We start from the raw sequence: 23,611 nt of genomic DNA, 5'->3' as shown, positions 1-23,611 counted from the left end.
GCACTCGGTAGAGTGCAAAACCTCCACCGCCAATACTGCTGGGTCACTTAAGTGAACCTGATATCCTATTCATTGTAGGTCCAAACGGATCAGACTCTACTGAACCACGATTGAATAAACTAAACTAGATCGACGCGCATGTAGAAATGCCCAAAAAATAAAATCGAAATTTTTTTGAAAAAAAACTTGCAAAATTTGTTTGTTTTTTTTCTCTAACAAATTTTTTTTAGGGGTTGGAAATCACTTAAAACATGTAGAAATTAAAAAAAAAAAATTCAAATATTTTTCAAATAAAATCGAAACTTTTTTTGAAAAAAAAATTTTTTTTTGGGCCAAGTCTAAAATCTAATGGCATGATCCTTGGACCATACCTAATCCCCCCACCAAGTTTCGTCGAAATCTGTCCAGGAGTTTTTTCCGTAATACTGTTCACAAACAAACAAACAGACAGGGGTGAAAACAGTAACCTCCATCCATCTTCGATGGCGGAGGTTAATAAATAGGTGAGGGGTGGAGGTGGCATTAGCAAAAACAGGGATATATTATGCTTAATGACCGAACACAAATTTTTTTAAATCTCCTGTCAGAATAGCTGTACACACGAGTTTGTAAATGTAATCCGCTGGCACATCTGCAAAAACTTTGATATCCCAGTTCCAGATCAATTGTGGGAACCTGAATCAAAAGCATGGACTGAAAACATGGAGGTCATGAACGACCTCATGATTGCATCGAGCGTGACCATCGAAAACAAAGCATTGCGACCAGATATCATACTTGGATACAAAAAAAAAGAGAGAAGAAGGCATTGCCAATTGAGATGTTAATATCAGTGATTTTGGGCTAAACGATGCAGAAATCAAGAAAATGACCAAATACCAAGACCTCAAGAATGAAGTGAAAAGATCCTGGAAGCTGAAGAATACCAAAGTTGTACCAGTGATGGTTGGAGCTACGGGAATGATGACAAATAACCTCACAGAGATATTACAAACCATCCCTGGGAATATTACAAACGAACTACAGTTGGAAGCTGTTCAGCGCTCACTGACGATCCTGAAGAGAGCCCTCGGCACAAAACTTTGAGAACAGAAAACTTCACAGCTTGGTCCATGAATCGTGACCCCATACTGAGATGAAGGGGGATACTTTGAGCCCACCCTTGGAAGACTCCATTCCACATTCTGAAACCCCATACACACACACACACACACACACACACACACACACACACACACACACACACACACACACACACACACACACACACACACACACACACACACACACACACACACACACACACACACACACACACACACACACACACCATTGTGGTAGTACAGTTTATGTACAGACACAAATATGCAAATGTACTAACATGCAAATGTACACACGCATCAAGTAAATAAAAACAAAAAACACAAAGATGTACCTTGAAACAGCGTTCTTTGAAGGAGGATTTAAAGTGGTTAATTAGCGAAATTCAATTCAAAAATGTACCAAGTCACAGAACACAAAATCTCAATCTATACTTCAAGCCTTCACAGAGAGAACAAACATGGGGAACACCTGGTCAGATGGACCTCATTGGTTTATATGTATTGATGTCGAAGTGAGAGGTGGATTACAAATGGAGATCACACAAAGCGATCCTTGCACATTGTCAGTGGAAGAGACACCTCCCGGGGCACTCACTACATGGCACCGCGGGACCGAACAAAGGTGGAAACGAACGTCAAATCGATGTGAGATTGAAAACACGTACTTTTTCCTGAAACGAACAACCAAGCAGCTTGGAGAGTGCTCGCCATGTGGCTTAAGCATTCAAGCAAGCACTTCAACTTAACGGTCGAAATGAAACGGCTTCCTTGGCACGAAACTGGCAATCACAGACCCGTCATATTAAATGATGGATATATATATATATATATATATATATATATATATATATATATATATATATATATATATATATATATATATATATATATATATATATATATATATATATTTATATATATATATATATATATATATATATATATATATATATATATAGCGCGTATCGAAAGTCCACACCCCCTTTCAACATTTTCACCTTTTGTTGCCTTGTAGCCTGGAATTAAATTGTATTAAATCAGGCTTTTCCACCTTTATTTGCACATCGTAACCCAAAAATCCATGCGAAAAATAAATTCCGCAAATTTCAGAAAATTAATTAAACATACAAAACCAGAATATCTTGCTTGTAAAAGTGTCCACCCCACTTATATTCGCAATTGTAAATGAGCTCAGATGTAACCAATAACCTTCAAATCACACACTAAGTTAATTGTTCTCCATCTGTATTAAATTGAAGTGATTGATGATTTCAAAATAAAATCAGCTGTTCCTTTAGGTTTCCTCTGCTGGGTCTTGCATTTCACAGCAAAGACTCTGTTTCTTGTCTTAAAATTTAGGAGGATGAAGAAGAAGAAGGGTCGGTAGTCGTGGGTATGGAGGGAGAAAAGGTTTTTGGGTTTTTTTGTGATTTTTTTTTTTAATTTTAAGAAAAGAAACAGAGGGTGTAGTTGGGTAGTGCATTTCACCCAGGAATACCTCTGGCTACGGCTTACCCTCCACTCCCACCTCATGTTTATCTGTGTTGTACCATCCACCAAACAGACTCCATTTACACCTCACTCCGAAAACATGAACCAATTTCTATCCTCTCATCCGAACTCTCTCTTCCTAATACGTGGTGACTTCAATTGTCATCACGCAAGTTGACTGGGTGTGGGTACCTCTCTTTCCTCACATGGCACTTCAGCAAAAGACTTCTGCGACTCACTGGGACTGACTCAATCGGTCAACTTCCCGATCCGAATCTCACCAATGGTACTCCATGTCTTCTGGATCTGATTTTGACAAATTTCCCAAAATTTGAAAATATCTGCTGTTTTTCGTCCACTCCAATCGGTTCTTCTGACCCCATAGTTGTCAAAATAGACATCTCTCTGGCTGTTATTAGAGAACCTCATCAGCACCATCGAGGCTGGTATTTCACTTAGGCTGACTGACAGGGTCTTCAAGCAGCCATCAAACTTCCAGACTGGTCTCCCAACGCTACTTTCTCCATCAACTCATCCTGGGAATCATTTCAAAGAAACTTACTCTCTCTCATGCACAGATTTTCCCCCTCTCATCTTCAGTTGTTCTACCCTTCCTCCTGCCCATTGTCTACTGCAGCTTGTGGTGAGGCAGTTGTCCAGAAACAATTTGCATTTGCCTCATGGAAAGCAAATCCAACTGAGAGTATTCTCAGTTCCTTCCATAAAGCTCAGAACAAGTGTGAGTCTTCCTTCAGGAGAGCCAGAAAACAACATCTTTCTAATCTCAAGTCTGAACTCTCAAACCTCTCTCCCTCTTCCAAATCCTGGTGGCATCTAATAAAATCTGTTTCTGGTGTATGCTCCCCCTCCATCCCCTATGTTACCTTAAATGGCCACACTGCTGACACTGCACGTGAAAAGGCTGAATGCCTAAACTCGGTGTTTGCATCAAAATCTTGTTTCCGAATCCCATCGCTTTCTGTATCCACCTTATCCAGTTGAACCCGGCTGTCCCTGCACTCTGTGTCCTTTACTTCCGACAAAGTGGAGAGCTTGCTGTCAAACCTCGATTAAGATTGTGCAACCGGTCCAGACGGCATCATCCCACGTGTCCTAAAAACCTGCTCCTCTGCTCTTGCTCACCCTCTCTCTGTTCTATTCACCCTCTCATTTGCTCAAGGTCATCTGACATTTGCTTGGAAATCAGCAAACATTACTGCTCTGCATAAAAAGGTGTGCATGGTGTTGGCTTAATGGTTTGGGATCCAAGGATCCTAAGTTCAAATCCCACTAGCTGTTGAAATAAAACCAGGTGGGGCTGGCTCTGCGTGTCATCCTTCCAAGGTCGGCAAAATGAGTGTCATCATGCTGGTATACTGTGGCGGAGTGGCGACCTGTCCAGGATTGTGTCCAATAGCCAAGGAGACTGCTTCGGCAGCACCAACGTTCTGCACAGAGTATGGTCCCAATCGATGGATGGATGGATAAAAAAGGTGCAAAAACAGATCGCTGCAACGACAGACCAATCAGCCTTCTCCCAATCATCAGCAAGGTTATGGAATCCATCATCGCTTCAGACATTAAATCCTTCCTCTTCTCCAATGGCAATTTGGTTTCAGACAGGTCACTCCACCCTGGATATGCTGCTTCTGCTCTCCCAACAATGGATGGAGGTCCTCAATGCCAGACATGAAATCAGAGCCATATCCCGAGACATATCACATGCTTTTGACACGGTCTGGCACCCTGCCCTGCTCACCAAACTCTCTTCCTATGGTATCCAATGCCATCTCCACTGATGACTCGCAGACTTCCTCTCCTGTCGCAGCCAACGTGTGGCCCTAAATGGAGTTCTCTCATCCCCTCTTCCTGTCCAGACTGAAGTTGCTCAAGGTAGCGTTCTGGGCCCTGTTCTTTTTCTGGTTTTCATCAATGATCTCTCCGACTCTCTGGAAAATCCACTTTATCGATTTGCTGATGACTCCACTCTCTGCCGTGACATCCCTCATCCTTCTGACAGACAGCCAGCAGCCTACTCCCTCTCCTCAGACCTTGTCAAAAATCACAAACTGGTCAAACGCAATTTTGCTTATGTATCCATATTGTACACCCTTTGCGTTTTCCTTACCCCTCATCGTGGTCTCCATCCCTTGTTTATCCATCTCTGTCTACTTTCTCCCTCTGCCCTGCTGTTGTTGTTTCCCCTTTTCTCCTGCTGTTCCCTTTGTTATGTTGTGCACTGATATGTTCTGTGTAATTGCTCTTCCATGAGCGTAAACCATTTAAAATAATAATAATAATATATTTTTTTAAACAATGTCCTGACATTTGTGGATGACACAGATCCTTCGCAGCATTTTTCAGGAACGTATCCCCCATGAATAGCGGGGTCCGACAGTATAGTTCAGTAAATGTCTATTTTGAAAGTCTCTTCCAAACCAAGTTAATTGAACATATATTTCTTTTTTTTAAAGACTGAGAATTACAAAATGTCATGACTTCACTTTTTCATTTCACTTCTTTCCATTAATTTCATTGAATTTCCTGATTATCTCAGCAGAGATCGCCTTTTGATGCCATTGAAGGATCCACAATCGGCAGTGTAATGTCACATATTTTACTCGAACTCCAACAAAGAAAGCAATTTCAAAGGAAAGAAATAACAGTTTTTCTTTCCTCACATTGAAACTCTTTCATAAGTTAAACATAATAAATAATATTTGAAAAATCATCATCATGAAAGCTATTGAAATTCACCTGATGCAAAAGCGAAAAGATGCCACATGTAATTAATGCTTCATCATCTCTATTTTAACTGCAAGAAATAATATCATTGTGTCAAAAGATTTGTCATAATTCCAATCATGAATCAATTTCACTTTGAGTCTTCATCATGCTTACTCAATGTCAAGGAAACATCTCGTATTGATCACATACAAGGTGAGGAGCCAATCCACTCAATAATATTTGGGTTCCACACAGATCCTCTTGTCATCCTTGGTGCAACAACATTTCTCTTTTCCACAGCAGTCACAGTCACACTTGCAAGTCTTGGAGTGGTGATCACATTCGAGGCAAGAGGGATCCGGGCATTCACCGCACTTCTCATCGCAACAATGTTCTACGGTGAGGTATAAAAACGCAATGAAGAATGCAGTTCCGATAATAATATGTCTCAGTCTTCGTCACATTTCCCAATCACGTATCACATTCCCATCAACTTAAAATTACATGTTGAAATACGTTGCAAGCCCTTCCAAGCAATATTTTTTTTAATGTAGATCTCAACAAAAGGTCTAAGGAATTGATGTAACAACTCACTCTTTGGGAACAATCTTCCCACCAACTCCAGTCACTTTGTAGGTGGTACCATCCATGTTCCCTTACCACTCGAAGTTATCATCAAAATAAGATTAAATATTTGCTCTAAATAAACTATCTTATAAACATTGCACCCACTCACCATGTTTGGGTTCTACACAAATCCTCTTGTCATCCTTGGTGCAGCAACATTTCTCTTTTTCACAGCAGTCACAGTCACACTTGCAAGTCTTGGAGTGGTGATCACATTCAAGGCAGGAGGGATCCGGGCATTCTCCGCACTTCTCGTCGCAACAATGTTCTACAGTGGGGTATAAAAAAAAAAGCAATGAACAATTTGGTTACGATGGAAATACGTCTCAGTCTTCGTCACGTTTCCCAATCGCATCACATCCCCATCAACTTAAAATTACATGTTGAAATTGTTGCAAACCCTTCCAAGCAATATTTAATTTGAATGTAGATCTCAACAGAAGGTCCAAGGAAGTGCTGCAACAACTCACTCACTGTTCAAGAACAATCTTCCCACCCACTCCAATTGCTTTGTAGGTTGTACCTTCCATGTTCACTTAACTTTTTCAGTTGTAATCAAGATTAGATTTAAATATTTTCTCAAAATCATCGATACAATTAGCATTGCACTCCCTCACCATCTTTTGGTGCTACACAGATCCTCTTGTCATCCTTGGTGCAACAACATTTCTCTTTTTCACAGCAGTCACAGTCACACTTGCAAGTCTTGGAGTGGTGATCACATTCAAGGCAAGAAGGATCCGGGCATTCACCGCACTTCTCATCGCAACAATGTTCTACAATGGGGTATAAAAAAAAGCAATCAACAATTCAGCTTCGATTAAAAATATGTCTCAGTCTTTGTCTCATTTCCCAATCACATCACATGCCCATCAACCTAAAATTACACATTCAAGTTGTTGCAAACCCTTCCAAACAATATTCAATTTGAATGGAGATCTCAACAGAAGGTCCAACGAAGTAATGGAACAACTCAGGATTCGGGAACAATCTTCCAACCCACTCCAATCGCTTTGTCGGTTGTACCTTCCATGTTCCCTTATTTGTTAAGTTGTAATCAAGATTAGATTTAAATATTTCCTGTAAATCATCTACATAATTAGCATTGCACTCCCTCACCATCTTTTGGTGCAACACAGATCCTCTTGTCATCCTTGGTGCAGCAACATTTCTCTTTTCCACAGCAGTCACAGTCACACTTGCAAGTCTTGGAGTGGTGATCACATTCGAGGCAAGAAGGATCCGGGCATTCACCGCACTTCTCATCGCAACAATGTTCTACAGTGGGGAGGGGGAGGGGGATGAGGGGGAAACAAAAGGACACTTAAGTATCATCAGGGGTGTGGGGTGCGTCTCATTCAAAATCTTTCCTTGTCAAAGCTGAAATCTTATCGACCTACAAGGCCTTATTCTGCAGCTTTATGGAGTACTGCTCACCCCTCTGGGGTGAGGCACCTCCCTCACCCCTTGCTCAGATTAATACCATGGTGATAAAGGCCTTTAACATGATTGGAATCACGTGTAATGAAGCTGAGTCGATGGGCCGATCACTTTTTCATCACGCACAGGTCGGTGTTCTCTCTGTCTTATACCGCCATCTTTCTGGTCTCGCATCTTCTGCCCTTTCCATGCTCTGTCTCTGAACCCGCTCCCACACTCCTATGTTTCTGCAGTTACACACAGTCCACCATCAACCCTCTTCTGGTGAAACTACCAAAATCCAGGATCACTGCTCACTTCCACTCATTTGTTGCTCTTTTTCCCCACCTGTGGAACCAACTTCACAATCCCCTTCCATCTCATTCTTCCCTGAAGGTCTTAAAGACAGCTGTTCACTGCCATCTCAGGTCATCCCCCATCCAAACCATATATTCTTCCCTCATTAAGTACGCCCCCTCCCCTGCCACCTTTTTCCGAGTTTCCAGTTCTCTCGTTCCACTTCTGTAATTGAAAATTTGCAGCTGTATCCATCCTGTTTGCTCACCCCCAATGTCCTCCCTTTCCCCTCATTCTTCCCCATATCCCTTATTTCTCAAGTCTTCCTATATTTTGTCCCTCAACCATACTGTTGGTGTGTTCTCCCCCCCCCCTTGTATGTCTATGTCATCAGGTTCTGTTGACTCCTCCCACACATCACCCCTCCCCCACTCTCTTTGAGTGAAGAATTACATAAGGAAACTGTTGCCAACCCCAACAAGCAACATTTTTGAAGTCCTTATCTCAACATAAATTTCAACGAGGTGCTGGAAGCAAGAACAATCTTTTTCCTCCAATCATGTTGCAGTTTTCCACGTTCCATCCTCCCTTTGGTTGGTGTTGTCATCATGATTTGATTTCCTCTTTCATGTACATATTTGTTGTATTCATTTTGAACACCCTCACCATCTTTTGGTGCGACACAGATCCTCTTGTCATCCTTGGTGCAGCAACATTTCTCTTTTCCACAACAGTCACAGTCACACTTGCAAGTCTTGGAGTGGTGATCGCATTCGAGGCAAGAAGGATCGGGGCATTCTCCGCACTTCTCATCGCAACAATGTTCTACATTGGGGAATAACAAAGCAATGAAGAATGCAGTTTCGATAACAATATGTCTCGGTCTTCATCACGTTTCCCAATTACATCACATCCCCATTAACCTAAAATTACATGTTGAAATTGTTGCAAAACCTTTCAAGCAACATTTACTTTTAATGTGGGTCTCAAAAGAAGATCTAAGGAAGTGCTGTAACAACTCACTATTCGGAAATAATCCGCACCCACTCCAAATCACGTTGTTTCGGTTGTACCTTCCATGCTCCCTTAATTTGTTACATGTAATGAAAAATAGATCAGATCTTTACTCTAAATCATCAACCAAATGAGCATTGCACTCCCTCACCATCTTTTGGTGCTACACAGATCCTCTTGTCATCCTTGGTGCAACAACATTTCTCTTTTCCACAGCAGTCACAGTCACACTTGCAAGTCTTGGAGTGGTGATCGCATTCGAGGCAAGATGGATCGGGGCATTCTCCGCACTTCTCATCACAACAACGTTCTACAATGGGGTATAAGAAAAGCAATGATCAATTCAGTTACGATAAGAATATATCTAAGTCTTCTTCAGCTTCTGTCCATTCCTCCCTCCCATCACCCTCCCCTCCTCCTCTCCCCCTCTCCTCTCCTCTCATCCCCACCTCCCCTACACCCACTTGACTGAAGAGGCATTTGAGGAAATTGCTGTCATGCCTTCCAAGCAACATTTTATAATTTCGTTGTCTCAATAGGAATTTTAAGGAGGTGATGGGTTGTCTCACAATTCAGGAATAATCTTCCCCTTGCAATCACATTTTAGGTTTACCTTCTTCCTTTACTTGTTCTTCCTTTTCTTGTTTACCTTTACTTGTTTACGCTTACTTTTTAAAATCATAATTAAAGTTGCATTTTTGCTCTAACACGTTTGTTGTGTTGGAATTGCAGCCTATAGAACACAGCAGGTGGGCAACTTATGTCCTGTGGCCATGGACAAGATTTCCACGACGTATCACCAAGCAAACTATGAGCCGCGTCTCACCCATACATTATGCCAGCCAGACGAAGGGCTTTCATTCCAGTTTTTATACTGACTGCCAGTTTAGTCCACATGAGAAAGTATAGAATAACTTCTGGGCGGTTCCATTGCTAAACCTTGCGTGTTCCTCTATCTGTGTCTTTTACGTTTAACTGCCAACAGTTCTTCCTACAGACACTTAGAGTGATACAAAGGTTTCTTTATGATTAACTATTGATATGATTTATATGATTGGAAAAGTTTAAGTTAATCTATCAATTTAAATTATTTCCTGGACTTTAAAAAGGCTAATTGTGTTGCACTCTTGGTTTCTCTCAGAGCCCAAGCTCTGAGCTACTTGTGCCATCCAGTGCAAAATGTTGGTGCAACATCGGGCGATGGAGGTTAGATTTGTCTAAAAGGAGGGCAAAATATAGCTATTTTAAATTGTGTGACTCCATGAAGATGTGTATTAAATCTACTTTATTCCAGATGTTCAGATTGATTTTAAAGATTACTGGAAGAGACAATAAAGTGACAGTATATTGCAACAAGAAAAGTGAAATGAAAATGGAAATAACCAATCAGCAGCTTTTCAAATGCAGCACGGGAAGCGGCTGCCATAAATGGGAGACAGACAAACGCACTGTCCGAATCACACCACGGTTCACAATATAGTTCATACTGTATATATATATATATATATATATATATATATATATATATATATATATATATATATATATATATATATATATGATTATGTATTTGTGGTGAAGGGGATTATTCTCTTTGTGGTTGATTATTTTCTTGGAAGGAACAGTTTATAGTGTGTGCCGACCTGTGTAACCATATACAATTCATGCTCGTTGTAAAACGCTACCTTCACCGAGCTATGTAACTTCGGATGAAGAATGAAAATTGGAATTGTAAATACATGTGCAGTAATTAAATTAATCAGTTTTTTTTGGCAATGTATGCCTTGGTTATTTATTCTGTACACATCTACCTTAAGTGGCTGAACTCATGTAAAGTGAATGTATGGTCACAATTGCAACTATATTTATTGCTTGGCTAATCCTTCTGATTGGATCACAATGAGGTCTTTTGGACCATTTTGAGCTAACACTACAGCAATTTCTTTCATGTTTTGAGTCTGAATTATCATTTTCTGTCTATGAATGCGCATCGATCAAGGCTTAGATCAGATGGAGTGGACATGCATAAAGTATGACTGATAAAATTCCCAAGGCAATCATGTACTCTCAGCTTAAATTTGGTCATTGCAAGTCGCCAACAAGAGAGGCCAAGGCTAAGATTCACAGATTCCCTGAAGGCAAACGTTTGGAAATGTGGCAGGGCCAACCATGTACTGGGAGAGCCAAGTTTTAGACAGAACTGCCTGGAGAGCACATTGAAAAAGAAGAAGGAGGAGAAGAAGAGACATCACTTATTTTGAATAAAGAATCCAGAAAGCTCAGGAGAAAAGGCAAGCTAGAAAGAGCAATCAAGCTCAGCCAAATCAGCCAGTTCTTCCATGTCCTGAGAGCAGAAAGCCCTGCAGATGGAGGATGTTGCTGTTTGCCCATTCGCCGATGCACAATAAATGAATAAAAACCTACGCATGAAATGGCTATCTTGGACAACGAATGCGCAACCAACGACGACGACGGCAATTGTGAATAAATAAGAGGATCACTGTAAAACACAAACATGTTAAATGGGTGATTTTTCACCAACGTCATATATATAGGGTGTTCAAGAAGTTATAAGAATGAGATGCTCACACGAGTCGTCCATAGAACGCATGGCAAATTGTGTTTTCATTTTTCAACATACAAGATTCTAAGATTAGTGAGAAAATAAAAATGTATTATTAATTCATTAACCTGTTATATATTTTTGGCATGTCTTGGACAACACTGAGTATATCGTTCATACAATGCCCTCTATATTTTTCACGGTAATCTGAACATGAAGACGTCTCATGGCGTGATTTGGTCACAAAGCCTCCTCTGACTTGGTACCATAGAAGGTAATAACAGAAGTTGTGGTTGAAAAACTTGCCTCGCGGTACTTTTGTAAGTTTTGAAACATGTACTTCGTTGACCGATCATGACAGGCGACAATGTTCAGTGATAGGGCTTTTGACAAGCACAGAATATCCAAGCAGAATAAATTCATTCATTCATTTTGCATGCTCGTTGCATCATTGTTGAGAGCGTGGCTGGTTATACAGCAGGAATTTGTAATTTGTTCAGGGTGCTGGTGATAGCTCGCCGACTCTTCAGGATGGGTATCGAATGATTGATCTTTAATGTCCACCAACGACCATTGCTGGAAGAAGAGTCCTTCGGATGTAAGCCGTACATCACCCTGCCTGCGAAACACCAGGACGTCAGTTTATCGCTGGGTCGAGATTCGAACCCAGGCTCGGCAGCTCAGAGGCGATTGCGCATACCTCTGGAGTCTCGGCCAGCCATGCCAGCCCGAGCACAATAAATTACATCACAAAATACATCATCAGCTCACATGATAACAGTTATTAAATCTCACTGGGCTTTAATGCTTATTCAATTTCTATTATCGATGGTGGAACGAACAGAATACAAAACGGGATAATTAATAAGCAAAACTCACTTGCGCTGTAGACTGTGGCTGGCACAAAAGCCACTAAAAGAAGCAGAAGAGTTTGAAGTGAGATCTGCATCGTCTGTAACTTCTCAAGATCGTTGAAGACTTCAATACTGACAGTGTCGAGCATGGCTACAAGTGGAAATGTCAGCTATTTATTCATCTCGTGCGAAGCACACCCATTGAGCCAAGAACCAATGATTCTTTACACGTTGATCTTTTGCCTCTTTTGGGCTGTTAAAAAAAAATAGAAACACTATCTGTACACAAATCTCGTTGCATACACTCATTGTGCTATGTATATACCGAACATAGCTATTGAAGGCAGTGCACAAAAATAAGAATAATTGGAAGAATCATAATGTAATGGAGCAAGTATTCCATCAAAGTTCTTGCCTCTTTTGGAGTTACCAGGAATTGATTGATAATGCATATTGGCAGGCTGGTTCATACATGTTTGATATGGCGAAGCTTCTGTTTAAAAGCGGTTGTCGAAACATGGATAAATGCTGTGTTAAATTGGAAATGAAGCAAGACAATGTTTTAAAGATAAATAATAACGATGAAAATGAATGGTTTGATGATGAAAAAAAACCCCCCAAAACACTGCAGCTATAAAGCTGATAAAACTATATTATATAGTTTTATAGCTATAAAGCAATAAAGGTCACAAAAACATCGCAGCTATAAATGATTTACAAGATAAAAACAACTGATAATCATAACATAACAGATGAACACAATGAAAAGAACATAATAACAATCATGACGAAAAAGGCACTCGGTAGACCACGTACCCTCGCCACGCAATGCCTCATGCAGGAGAACATATCGGACAAGTGCTTCCCAAGTTATGGCCATTTATTTACCAAACCAATGACAAGACACGTTGCTGCGTAGGCATGGCCGATGGGGAAAGGGCATAATTTAGTTACCGTGGCGTAGGAGTGGCAATGGTCAATGGCAGCGAATGTCATGGCAAGCAAAGACAGGGAGATAAACTTGATTTTAATTGGGACTTTAATTAACTTTGTGTGTGTAAGTATCACAGCAGTTGTTACTTCAATGCAAGCGATAATTCGTGGAATGCTTGTGAACATTCTGTGTGGGCACGCACCACATCCGGATAGTGATGACTTACTGTATTCCAATAATTTCTCGATTTCTTACGTGCATTTATAGGTAAACACAATGCACCAATCCAGTCGTCGTTTACGAGAGCGAAGGAACGGCCTGCATAGTTGTTTGAAAGTTTTTTTGTTTTTTTTTTGTTTGCACGAACGGTCACGCACGTACGGCCATGCACGTACGGGCACGCGAGACGAAGGAACGGCCTGCGAATTTGTTTGTAGCATGCGGTTTGAACATTTTTTTTGGCACGCACGGCCATGCACGTACGGCCAGGCACGTATGGGCACGTACTAGTATTTAAAAGGGACATATTTAAAAATATGTATTGATTTCAAAGTGAGAGGTGGATTACAAATGGAGATCACACAAAGCGATCCTTGCACATTGTCAGTGGATGAGACACCTCCCGAGGCACCCACCACATGGCACCACGGGACCTATCAAAGGTGGAAATGTATGTCAAATCGATGTGAGATTGAAAACACTTACTTTTTCCTGAAACGAACAACCAAGCAGCCTGGAGAGTACTCGCCATGTGGCTTAAGCATTCAAGCAAGCACTTCAACGAAACGGTCGAAATGAAACGGCTTCCTGGGCACGCAACTGGCAATTACCGACCCGTCATATTAAACATACACCTCCCGGAGACGCTCAAAATGTCACATATGTCCGAATTGGACAAATGAACACTTTTCACGGAGTGGGAAGTGCTTGTAAGTTGGATTCTGGAGCTTAAATTTTGTAATTATTTTTAATTTCAAAGAAACTCGTTGGTGAACACATATGTGGAAATGAAATAAAATACAACAACGAACGCTGATGTACCCAGGCATTAATAAGCTTTGCAATGTACCCACCGATTCGTAGCTATGATAAACAACTTGTTCAAAGGTGAGGCCTGTTCCATGTCAAGTTAAGGTTGAGCAGGTCAAAAACACATGGCGGCTTCAGAACCCCAGCGTGGTTACCCAGGAAACACCTTCAGACCCCAGACAGTGAGGTGGCCGAGGATTGCCAAATGAAGGATAAAATTAAATAAGGCGGTAAATTATCTTCTAAAGGGTTGTTTTAATTATCCCAATCAGCCAATTTTCACTCATACTTCCTTGGAGTTTTCTTAGTATGCATGTAAAGTTTCAGGCTGCTTGGTTTTATAGTCTTGGAGTTATAGAGGAGACACACTGACATACACACAGTGCCTTTTATTAGTACTAGTACGTGCCCGTAAAAAAAAAATAATAATAATAATAAATAAATAAATAAATAAACCACACAGGCCGTTTCTTCGCTCTCACGTGCCCGTACGTGCGTGACCCGGAAGTTCGATATTATTCACAGTTACCATTATTCGCAATTTATTTTTAATACCCAATTATTCAATTAGCGCCAACGCATTTTACCTTTTCGCAATGTCGTGGCAAGGAAAAACAAAAAGAGAAGACAAGAGAGAGAAAAATTTACTTCCTGGTTCGGAGCATACCAGCACTCGGATGTTCCCGAAATTTATACACCATCTAATATGAAAACGATCATAACTTGGGCCATTGTATTTATCTATAAATGCGCATAAGAAATCGAGAAATTATTAGAATACACGAAGTCATCACTCTCCAGAAGCACGTACGTTGTAACCCGTAATGGGGAACGTGGCTGTGCTTCCCTTCCCCATCGGCCACGCCCACACAACAACGTGTCTTCCCATTGGTTTGGTAAATAAATGGCCATAACTTGGGAAGCACTTGTCCGATTAATATCAAACCTTGAAAAGGCACATCCTCAGGTCCCCAGCAATATACCTGGCAAGTTTCAATAAGATCGGACCAGAGGTTGTCGAGAAACAGCGGTCACACACACACACACACACACACACACACACACACACACACACACGCACACACACACCCACACACACACACACACACACACACACACACACACACACACACACACACACACACACACACACTGCTGGAAATATAGATAGATATATATGTATACATATACATATACATGTATGTATACAGTTTGAATATATCTAAATTTATAAATATATATTTCTATATATATTTGTAATGGACACCTCCCACACTTCTCCAGCCGAAGGAGCTGCAGAAAGCAACCCAAGAAGGCCATTCACAAGGTAAGTGCTTTGCTGTTTCGAACCCTTTCCAGAGTTCCTCCACAGCTATAAAGACGTTCACACATAGTACACACATGAGAATCCCAATGATATGCAATATGTATATATATATTGTTACGAATTCTGGCCCGCCAGGCATGCGAGCGATTGCGTAACTCCAATCGCAACCGCGTCGCCCACCGGACGGACAATTCAGTCGTGACCCTCCAGGAACTACCACCAGGAGCCAGTCACGGGTGGGGGTTTAACCTCACCACGATCGTGTCAATTGCCCACCCGCGCAGGATAGGGTTGCTCGCCAAATTCGACCCTCCTAAGTACCTGCGCGAGTAGTCGACCGGGCGATCGTACCTTGCCGCAGATCGGCCAAGGACACGAACCGCTTAAGCGGTCTGTTCCGTGCTACATTGATAACCAAGCGGTGTTATCGCCGACCTCGACGGATCAGATTCTCTTATTTACCCAGGTGTTCAAATCCCACTACTAATTTATTCCGCGATTCAAGATGGCACTTTCAAAAGGGAAAAAGACGACAAACGGGATACATTTCACACAAGGACATTTATTATAACACACGTATAACACACACAACACAAGCAAGGAATCATGCACGTATTTACAATCAAGGCAAATCGAAATGAAACACGGATACAGGCAAGAAAGCAATGAAAGCAATACCACCGACTATAATTATTGGCAATGTACAGGTACTTACACAGGTTTACTTGTCGGACACGGCGCCACCCACACAAACACACACAAACAAAAGAAAAGAACTCCCTTTCGTGGTCGTCCAGTGTCTCTCCCATGACCGTCAGCGTGGTCGCTCCTGGTTCCGGCCTCCCACGCGGCAGGTGAACCCTCTCTGTCACCCCTTGGCCGGACAAGCAGGTCCACCAGACAGCCGGCACTGCTGCGCCTCCCGTCCGCGTCTCCACCAACAGGCCGATCGCCGGACCACGATCGCAGGACCGAGAGAGGGAGAGAGAGAGAGAGAGAGAGAGAGAGAGAGAGAGAGAGAGAGAGAGAGAGAGAGAGAGAGAGAGAGAGAGAGAGAGAGAGAGAGAGAGGGCGCTGCACCGAGAAGAAGGAGAGACAGAGAGGGCTTCCGGACCAGAGAGAGAGAGAGAGAGAGCGAGCTCGACCCTGGCCACCAAGTGAGAGGAGCACTTAACCCCGACAGAGAGAGAGAGCTGAGAGCGAGCTCGACCCTGGCCACCAAGAGAGGGGAGCACTCAACTCCGACAGAGAGAGAGAGTGACGTCGACGGCCCAGACAGAGAGAGTGAGAGTGAGCTCGACCCTGCCCACCAAGAGAGAGGAGCACTCGACCCCGACAGAGAGAGAGAGAGAGAGAGAGAGAGAGAGAGAGAGAGAGAGAGAGAGAGAGAGAGAGAGAGAGAGAGAGAGAGAGAGAGAGAGAGAGAGAGAGAGAGAGAGAGAGAGAGAGAGAGAGAGAGAGAGAGAGAGCCCCGCGTGCGGTCCGCCTCATGTAGTGCGGGGCTCCGCCCTTCACTCTTCCCCGTTTTCGGCTCCACCTCCCTTCGAGAAGGTTCCCGGAAAGAGGAGTTCCCTCACCCCGACCGCCTCATGCTATTCATCCACCAATCGGCAGCGAGCTGCCCTCCCCCTTTCCTTCACACCAAGCGCGGGGAAAAATAGGCGGGAAAGAATCCACGCACCCAAAAGGGAACTCTTTTTGGTTCCCTTTTTCGTTTGACGGTTTTCAACGCGGCTTGTTGCTTGCGTGGAGGTTTGTTTAAAATAACAACAGAAAAAGAAAAACGGCTATCTCAAAGAGTCGCAGCCTGGTGAATCACACAAATTCCCTTTAAACAACAGTGGGGTGGGGAACTATCTGCACATAAACTTAGCGCCATAACTGATCTTAGGACCCTTTATGGTGTATTGCGAATTTCCACAGCCGTAACACTACCCCCTCCCTTTTTCACAGACTCGTCCCAAGTCGTCGAATTTTCGTGTGCCATCATGTGTAAGTTCTCCCCTCGTACGATTTACCTTCGGATCCCTGAGTGCGACATTCAGTGTATTCGTGTCCCCAAAATAATTAACCTACGGGCTGAGTAACTAACTAAACAAACCCACTCACACAGACGACTTAACTAAATTGCCGGCGCTAAGACATACATGCCGGGGGCGCACTCATGTACAATTACAACTTAACCTTATAATTTACACTAAACCATGGCGCAAGATCTATGGACTCTGGAGAAAACAAGAGTTAGCAGGGAGCCAGGCTGCTCAAGGGCAGTCCAAGGCTCATGAAATGCAGGTGACAGGGAACGTGGCCAGCTGCTCAAACACAGTCCAAGGTCTCCCCCCTCTGAAATGAACACAGCGAACAACGGCGCACGAGCTGCGCAAACACAGTCTCCGTGTTGGCTCCAGCAACACAAGCAATAAACGATGCACGGGCCGCCAGTGCAGGCCCGTGTTGCAGCTGCCATCAGGTGATCTGATTTGCGTGGTGATCCCAGCACACATGGCAATGAGCAAGGGGGGAGGGGAATGGAAAACATAACGGGGCAACTGGACGAGGGCAGCAGGCATGGGCCAAGGCAAAGGCAGGCAGGCAGGCAAGGCATGGCATGACAAGACCTTGTAGCAAACACAGCCGACAGACGATCCGACCGGCACAGGCCTTGCAGCAAACAGCCAGCTGATGAAGTGGCCGGCAGAGGCCTTGTTCATTGGAGGTTGGTGTAGAGAGTGTGGTGATGCTGGCCACTCGGAAGGCGGGCTCGGACCTAACCTACTGTCTCCTTCCTAACCTATCGCCTTTGCCTGTCTCTGTACCTACCCACCCCCTTAATTTGTAAAACCCAATTTAGCCCCAACTTATTTTTTTGTTTTTATTTTTACTTTCCCACTATGAATCGTCCCCTAACCCCCTTTATCGTCTTTGTTCGGCTAACCTATCCTGTCCTAGCCTACTCCCAACCCCTACGTTCCCTTCCCGGAGGGGAATGAGGGAGAGCTAGCGTCTTGTGTCGAGGCCCAACTCAAGCCTCAAGATGGCCTCCTCGGAGTTCAGCGATCTTTACCCAAAGTGGGTTCAGCGGCCCACAACGAAAGCGAAGGGATGAATTGTTCGGAGGGGTACACTTCCTATCTACCCTATCCATTTAACTTTTGAACTACCCCGGGGCTTTCAACAAGTGCCTCTCGCTTAAACTATTGGTTCTAACAACCCAGATTCCCGTCGCCTGTGTTGGTGTCCTCTCAAATTTCGGGCCTCGCCCCCCAATTTTCCTTCCGTGCCCTCACACGGTCTCATAGCTGGGACGTGTGGCTCCCTTGGCAGGCACTACCCTCTGCAGATTCTCCTACGATGGCACCCCCGGGCACTACATTGCCTCCAAACCTACCAGCTCCCGAAACAGCGGGGAGTGCCCTCCATGGCGACTCCCCTGAAACGCTCACGTGGCAGGTTGGCTTCCCTGGCCCCTTTCCGCGGGTCTCCCATGCCCACGACACTGCCCACGTGGCCAATGGCGCCCCGGGCCCCTGCATCATGCGGGCACACGCGTACCCACGACGCTATCCCGGGCCCCCCCGATGGACCCTTGGCCTACCGCGGCCGACTAGCCCGGTGCCCGGGGTACCCACTCCGCGATACTCACCATTCGCAGCTACGCTCCCAGCCCGTCAACAGAAAAACGACCTCCATTTTTGTCAATTAAACTAACCCACTAACTCACTTTACACTGACCCTGGGGTCCCTTGGGTGGAAATCACCCCTCCCCCCAATCACTCATCACACCATGCATTCCCCATTCACTCCACACACTCAGACCCGCTGGCCTCACTCACTCATCATGTTTCCTTTCCGCTCTTCAACTCACACCGCTGAATTCTGCCATCCTTCTCACTAAAACCCCGAACTACCTCGTGCTCCCACGTCGTCCCTGTGGTGTCGTGGCCGAGGTGCGAACAGGCAGACACGAGCCGGAGGGTAACACAACTCCACTTTCTTGCCTCGAGTGAGAGGGTTGGCGTAGGATGCCCGTAACTCCGCTTTAGTACGCACTCGATGCACCCTACAGGCACACGACCTACAAGACACTGATAATGATACCACATGCTGCTAACTGGTGCTACAAGTCCCGAGCGGGCGAGAACAGCGATATGCATTGCAGACACGTGACTATCACAACTCCTCCACGCCCCCACAACGCTCTATGCCAATACACCACAGTCCCTTACACTATAGCACGTTCCTTTTAACCTACGTAGCTAAGCTCCGACCCCTCTAAACATCCAAAGTATGTCACTGTCCTCAAATATTATTTCCCATCTTCCATTTCTCATCCTAAATCTAAACTGACATCCCTCTAACAAATCCATTCCACGGGCTCCATGAGGACTTACCCCTGCCCCATGAAGCCGGTCGAACAAACACTAACCCTTCCCCCTAACTAGTGTTATCCTGTGCCCGAGCAGGGGGGTCTTCCACCCCTTGCCCGGGAATCCTGGTCACCCGAAGCGAGGCTTGCTTTTTTTTTCAACTGCACATCACCAGCGCGGCAACTCGCAGCCTGCGCACCAGCGCGGCAATTCACAGCCGCCCACCTTTGGCGTGACGTCATGGCAGCTGTTCGCGTACCTCGTCCCTCTTGGACGGTACCATCCGGCAGGGATACCCCTCCTGCCGGATTCCAACCCGATGTGCAGCCATGACGTCACCCTGCGCATTCAAAAAACAAGCCTCGCGTTTCTCGGGGTTCCCCACACGAACACATGTGCTCTGCCCGTTGGAGCTTCACACACGCCCGCGTGGAGAACCCGTCCGGTCCAAATCCGTAATCCAGCCAAGCTTTTATCCGTTGCGCGATCGGCAACATCCACCGCGGCGTTTCCGGACCGGGTTTCACTCCCGCAGACGCGCACGCGGCGTCTCGTGCGTAGCACGGCACGAACCTCGCGCTCGCCGCTGGGTGAACCCGGCGCGGTCCCCATTGCATCTCCGGCTGCGACTCGGCCCTTGTCTCTCTGTCGCCGTCTTCGTCGCCATTCCATCCACGCGCTCAAACTCCCGCGTGTCACGAGACTCACACTCCTCACCATTACACTCACTCTCGGAGATGCGGCTGCGTGCTCCCACATGCCCACCGTCATCTCCCCCACACACAGCGAGCTCACACACGCTGTCCCTCACACACGCATGCCATTTTCCTCGCACACGTGGTTCCACTCACACAGGGTGTTTCGTCCACACACGGCGTGCTGGGAGGCACGCACTTCGGCCCACTCGCAACCTCGCACACCATTTTACTCACACAACGCCTTTCACTCACGCGATGCGCGGGTTTCAGCACACATTTCGCCTCACTCCTGAACACACACACAGGAACATTCACAATGAGGAATCGCGTCACCACAAAGGTTCCCGGGGCCTTCAAACCCCCCAAGCTCCGTGTTCACCCGTCCACAGCACTCGCCCCCTCGACCTCGCAAAGCTCGACCGGACCCACCTGGTCGTGATCCGCTTCAAGGGAGAATCGCGTCTCCCTCCGTTCCCGAAGGAGGCTATCTGGCTGCTTGCACCAGGTCACGACACATTCCCCAAGCTCCCCTCATCGTCCTCCACGAACTCTGTGTGTGTGTGTGCACGTTTTTCACCCCGTCTTTATCCGTGTAGTCTCTCCTCTACCGTTTCTCCCTCCCGTGTCTCTGTTATTTATTTTCCCTCGTCCATTATCTCCGTCGTCTCTCCGTGTTTTCCACATGTCTCAGTCTCCCCATTTAATTTTTCCCTCTGTGTCACCGTCACTTTCTCCCTCACCTTTGCGAGTCTCGTTTTACACGTCTCCCGAATTAATTCGCCCTCACCCGCCTCCATTGCGGGCCTGACAGCCGTTGCACTCCCCCCCAGCTCATTCGCTCCAGTCCGTGGCGCCGCCATTTTGAGCTCCACTGCCCGCGTTTCGCTCCTCTCAATCGCCATTCTGCCCGCCTGGAGGCATCGCCCCACGCTCTGCATTTCACCCCGCAGTTTTTTTCATTTCTTCTTTCATTCCGTTTTTTATTTTATTTGTGTTTGTATCCATCTTTTCGTTCATTTCTCTTACCATTTGTTGCGCATTTGTTTTCATTTCGTTCATTTGTGCCAGCAGAACCATGAATCGCTGGCCCACGTCAGGTGGGTCTGTGGCGGTCACTTTGCCATCATTAGGCGTGGATTCGCCGGAGACCGGAGGAGGACCTTGACGGAGGAGGGGAGGGGGAGTGTCATCCACCGCTGCCGCGCCCATTTCGGGTTCTGGGTTCGGTTGGGGGGGGAATTGCTCCTGCACAACAAGCATTTCCTGCTCGGGGTTCTCATCCTGAGCCATGGATTCTACCAATTCCACGTCCATTTCTAATACCCCCGGCTCCCGTTCGCCTTCAAATGCCATCTTATCCCGTAGAAGAATTTAATTTGAATCGCTCGTAATTTGGGGTGAACGGGGGGGGGGGGAGTTGCTCCACTCACCCCTGAACCGATTCCCGTGAATTTAGTTGGAGACGGGGTGGATTCGAATCTCACTCCCGGACACCAGTGTTACGAATTCTGTCCCGCCAGGCGTGCTAGCGATTGCGTTACTCCAATCGCAACCGCGTCGCCCACCGGACGGACAATTCAGTCGTGACCCTCCTGAAACTACCGCCAGGAGCCAGTCACGGGTGGGGGTTTAACCTCACCACGATCGTGTCAATTGCCCACCCGTGCAGGATGGGGTTGCTCGACAAATTCGACCTAACTAAGTACCTGCGCGAGTAGTCCACTGGGCGATTCAACCTCGACGCAGGTCGGCCTCGGACACGAACCACTTAAGCGGTCCGTTCCGTGCTACAGCGATAACCGAGCGGTGTTATCGCCGACCTCGATGTATCAGATTCTCTTCTTAACCGGGTGTTCAAAACCCACTACTAATTTATTCCGCGATTTAAGATGGCACTTTCAAAAGGGAAAAAGACGACGAACGGGATACATTTCACACAAGGACATTTATTATAACACACAACACAAGCAAGGAATCATGTACGTATTTACAAGCAAAGCAAATCAAAATGAAACACGGATACAGGCAAAAAAGCAATGAAAGCAATACCACCGACTATAATTATTGGCAATGTACAGGCACTAACACAGGTTTACTTGTCGGACACGGCGCCACACACACACACACACACACAAACAAAAGAAAAGACCTCCCTTAAGTGGTCGTCCAGTCTCTCTCTCCCACGACCGTCAGCATGGTCACGCCTGGTTCCGGCCTCCCACGCGGCCAGCGAACCCTCTCCGCCCCCTCGTCCGGATGCGCAGGTCCACCAGACAGCCGGCACTGCTGCGCCTCCCGTCCGGGTCTCCACCAACAGGCCGCTCGCCAGACCACGAGAGGGAGAGAGAGATAGCACTGTACCGAGAAGAAGGAGAGGCAGAGAGGGCTTCCGGACCAGAGAGAGAGAGCGAGCTCGACCCTGGCCACCAAGTGAGAGGAGCACTCGACCCCGACAGAGAGAGCTGAGAGCGAGCTCGACCCTGGCCACCAAGAGAGGGGAGCACTCGACCCGGACAGAGAGAGAGAGTGACGTCGACGGCCCAGACAGAGAGAGTGAGAGTGACCTCGACCCTGCCCACCAAGAGAGAGGAGCACTCGACCCCGACAGAGAGAGAGTGAGCCCCGTGCGCGGTCCGCTTTATATAGTGCGGGGCTCCGCCCTTCGCTCCTCCCCGTTTTCGGCTCCACCTACCTTCGAGAAGGTTCCCGAAAAGGTGCGTTCCCTCACCCCGACCGCCTCACGCTATTCATCCACCAATCGGCAGCGAGCTGCCCTCCCCCTTTCCTTCAAACGAAGCGCGGGAAAAATAGGCGGGAGAAAATCCGCGCGCCCAAAAGGAAACTCTTTTAGTTCACTTTTTCGTTCGATGGTTTTCAACGCGGCTTGTTGCTTGCGGGGAAGTTTGTTCAAAATAACAATAGAAAAAGAAAAACGGCTATCTCAAAGAGTCGCAGCCCGGTGAATCACACGAAATCCCTTTAAACAACAGTGGGGAACTACCTGCACATAAACTTAGCGTCATAACTGATCTTTGGACCCTTTATGGTGTATTGCGAATTTCCACAGCCGTAACAATATATATATATATATATATATATATATATATATATATATATATATGTATATATATATATATATACATATATATATATATATATAT

The 23,611-nt window shown here is 45.5% G+C and overlaps 1 protein-coding gene across 1 annotated transcript in view; it reads right to left on the bottom strand.

Moving 5' to 3' along the window:
* Positions 1-5,163: 5,163 nt before the first annotated feature.
* LOC147030866 (uncharacterized) overlaps positions 5,164-23,611 on the bottom strand; it is a 51,590-nt gene continuing 33,142 nt past the window's right edge. The window contains exons 11-16 of the mRNA XM_085875387.1: positions 8,830-8,992; positions 8,331-8,489; positions 7,068-7,226; positions 6,566-6,724; positions 6,058-6,216; positions 5,164-5,715 (exon numbers count right to left, since the gene is read on the bottom strand). Coding sequence (XP_085731513.1) covers positions 5,552-5,715; positions 6,058-6,216; positions 6,566-6,724; positions 7,068-7,226; positions 8,331-8,489; positions 8,830-8,992 — 963 coding nt within the window. The 3' untranslated portion in view covers positions 5,164-5,551. The remainder of the gene's footprint in view (positions 5,716-6,057; positions 6,217-6,565; positions 6,725-7,067; positions 7,227-8,330; positions 8,490-8,829; positions 8,993-23,611) is intronic.

The sequence above is a fragment of the Eptatretus burgeri genome, chromosome 3 (genome assembly GCF_056783735.1).
Source record: "Eptatretus burgeri isolate ZD-2024b chromosome 3, Ebu_testis_v1, whole genome shotgun sequence".
Lineage (NCBI taxonomy): Eukaryota > Metazoa > Chordata > Myxini > Myxiniformes > Myxinidae > Eptatretus > Eptatretus burgeri.
This window is presented reverse-complemented; position numbering and strand designations above follow the sequence as displayed.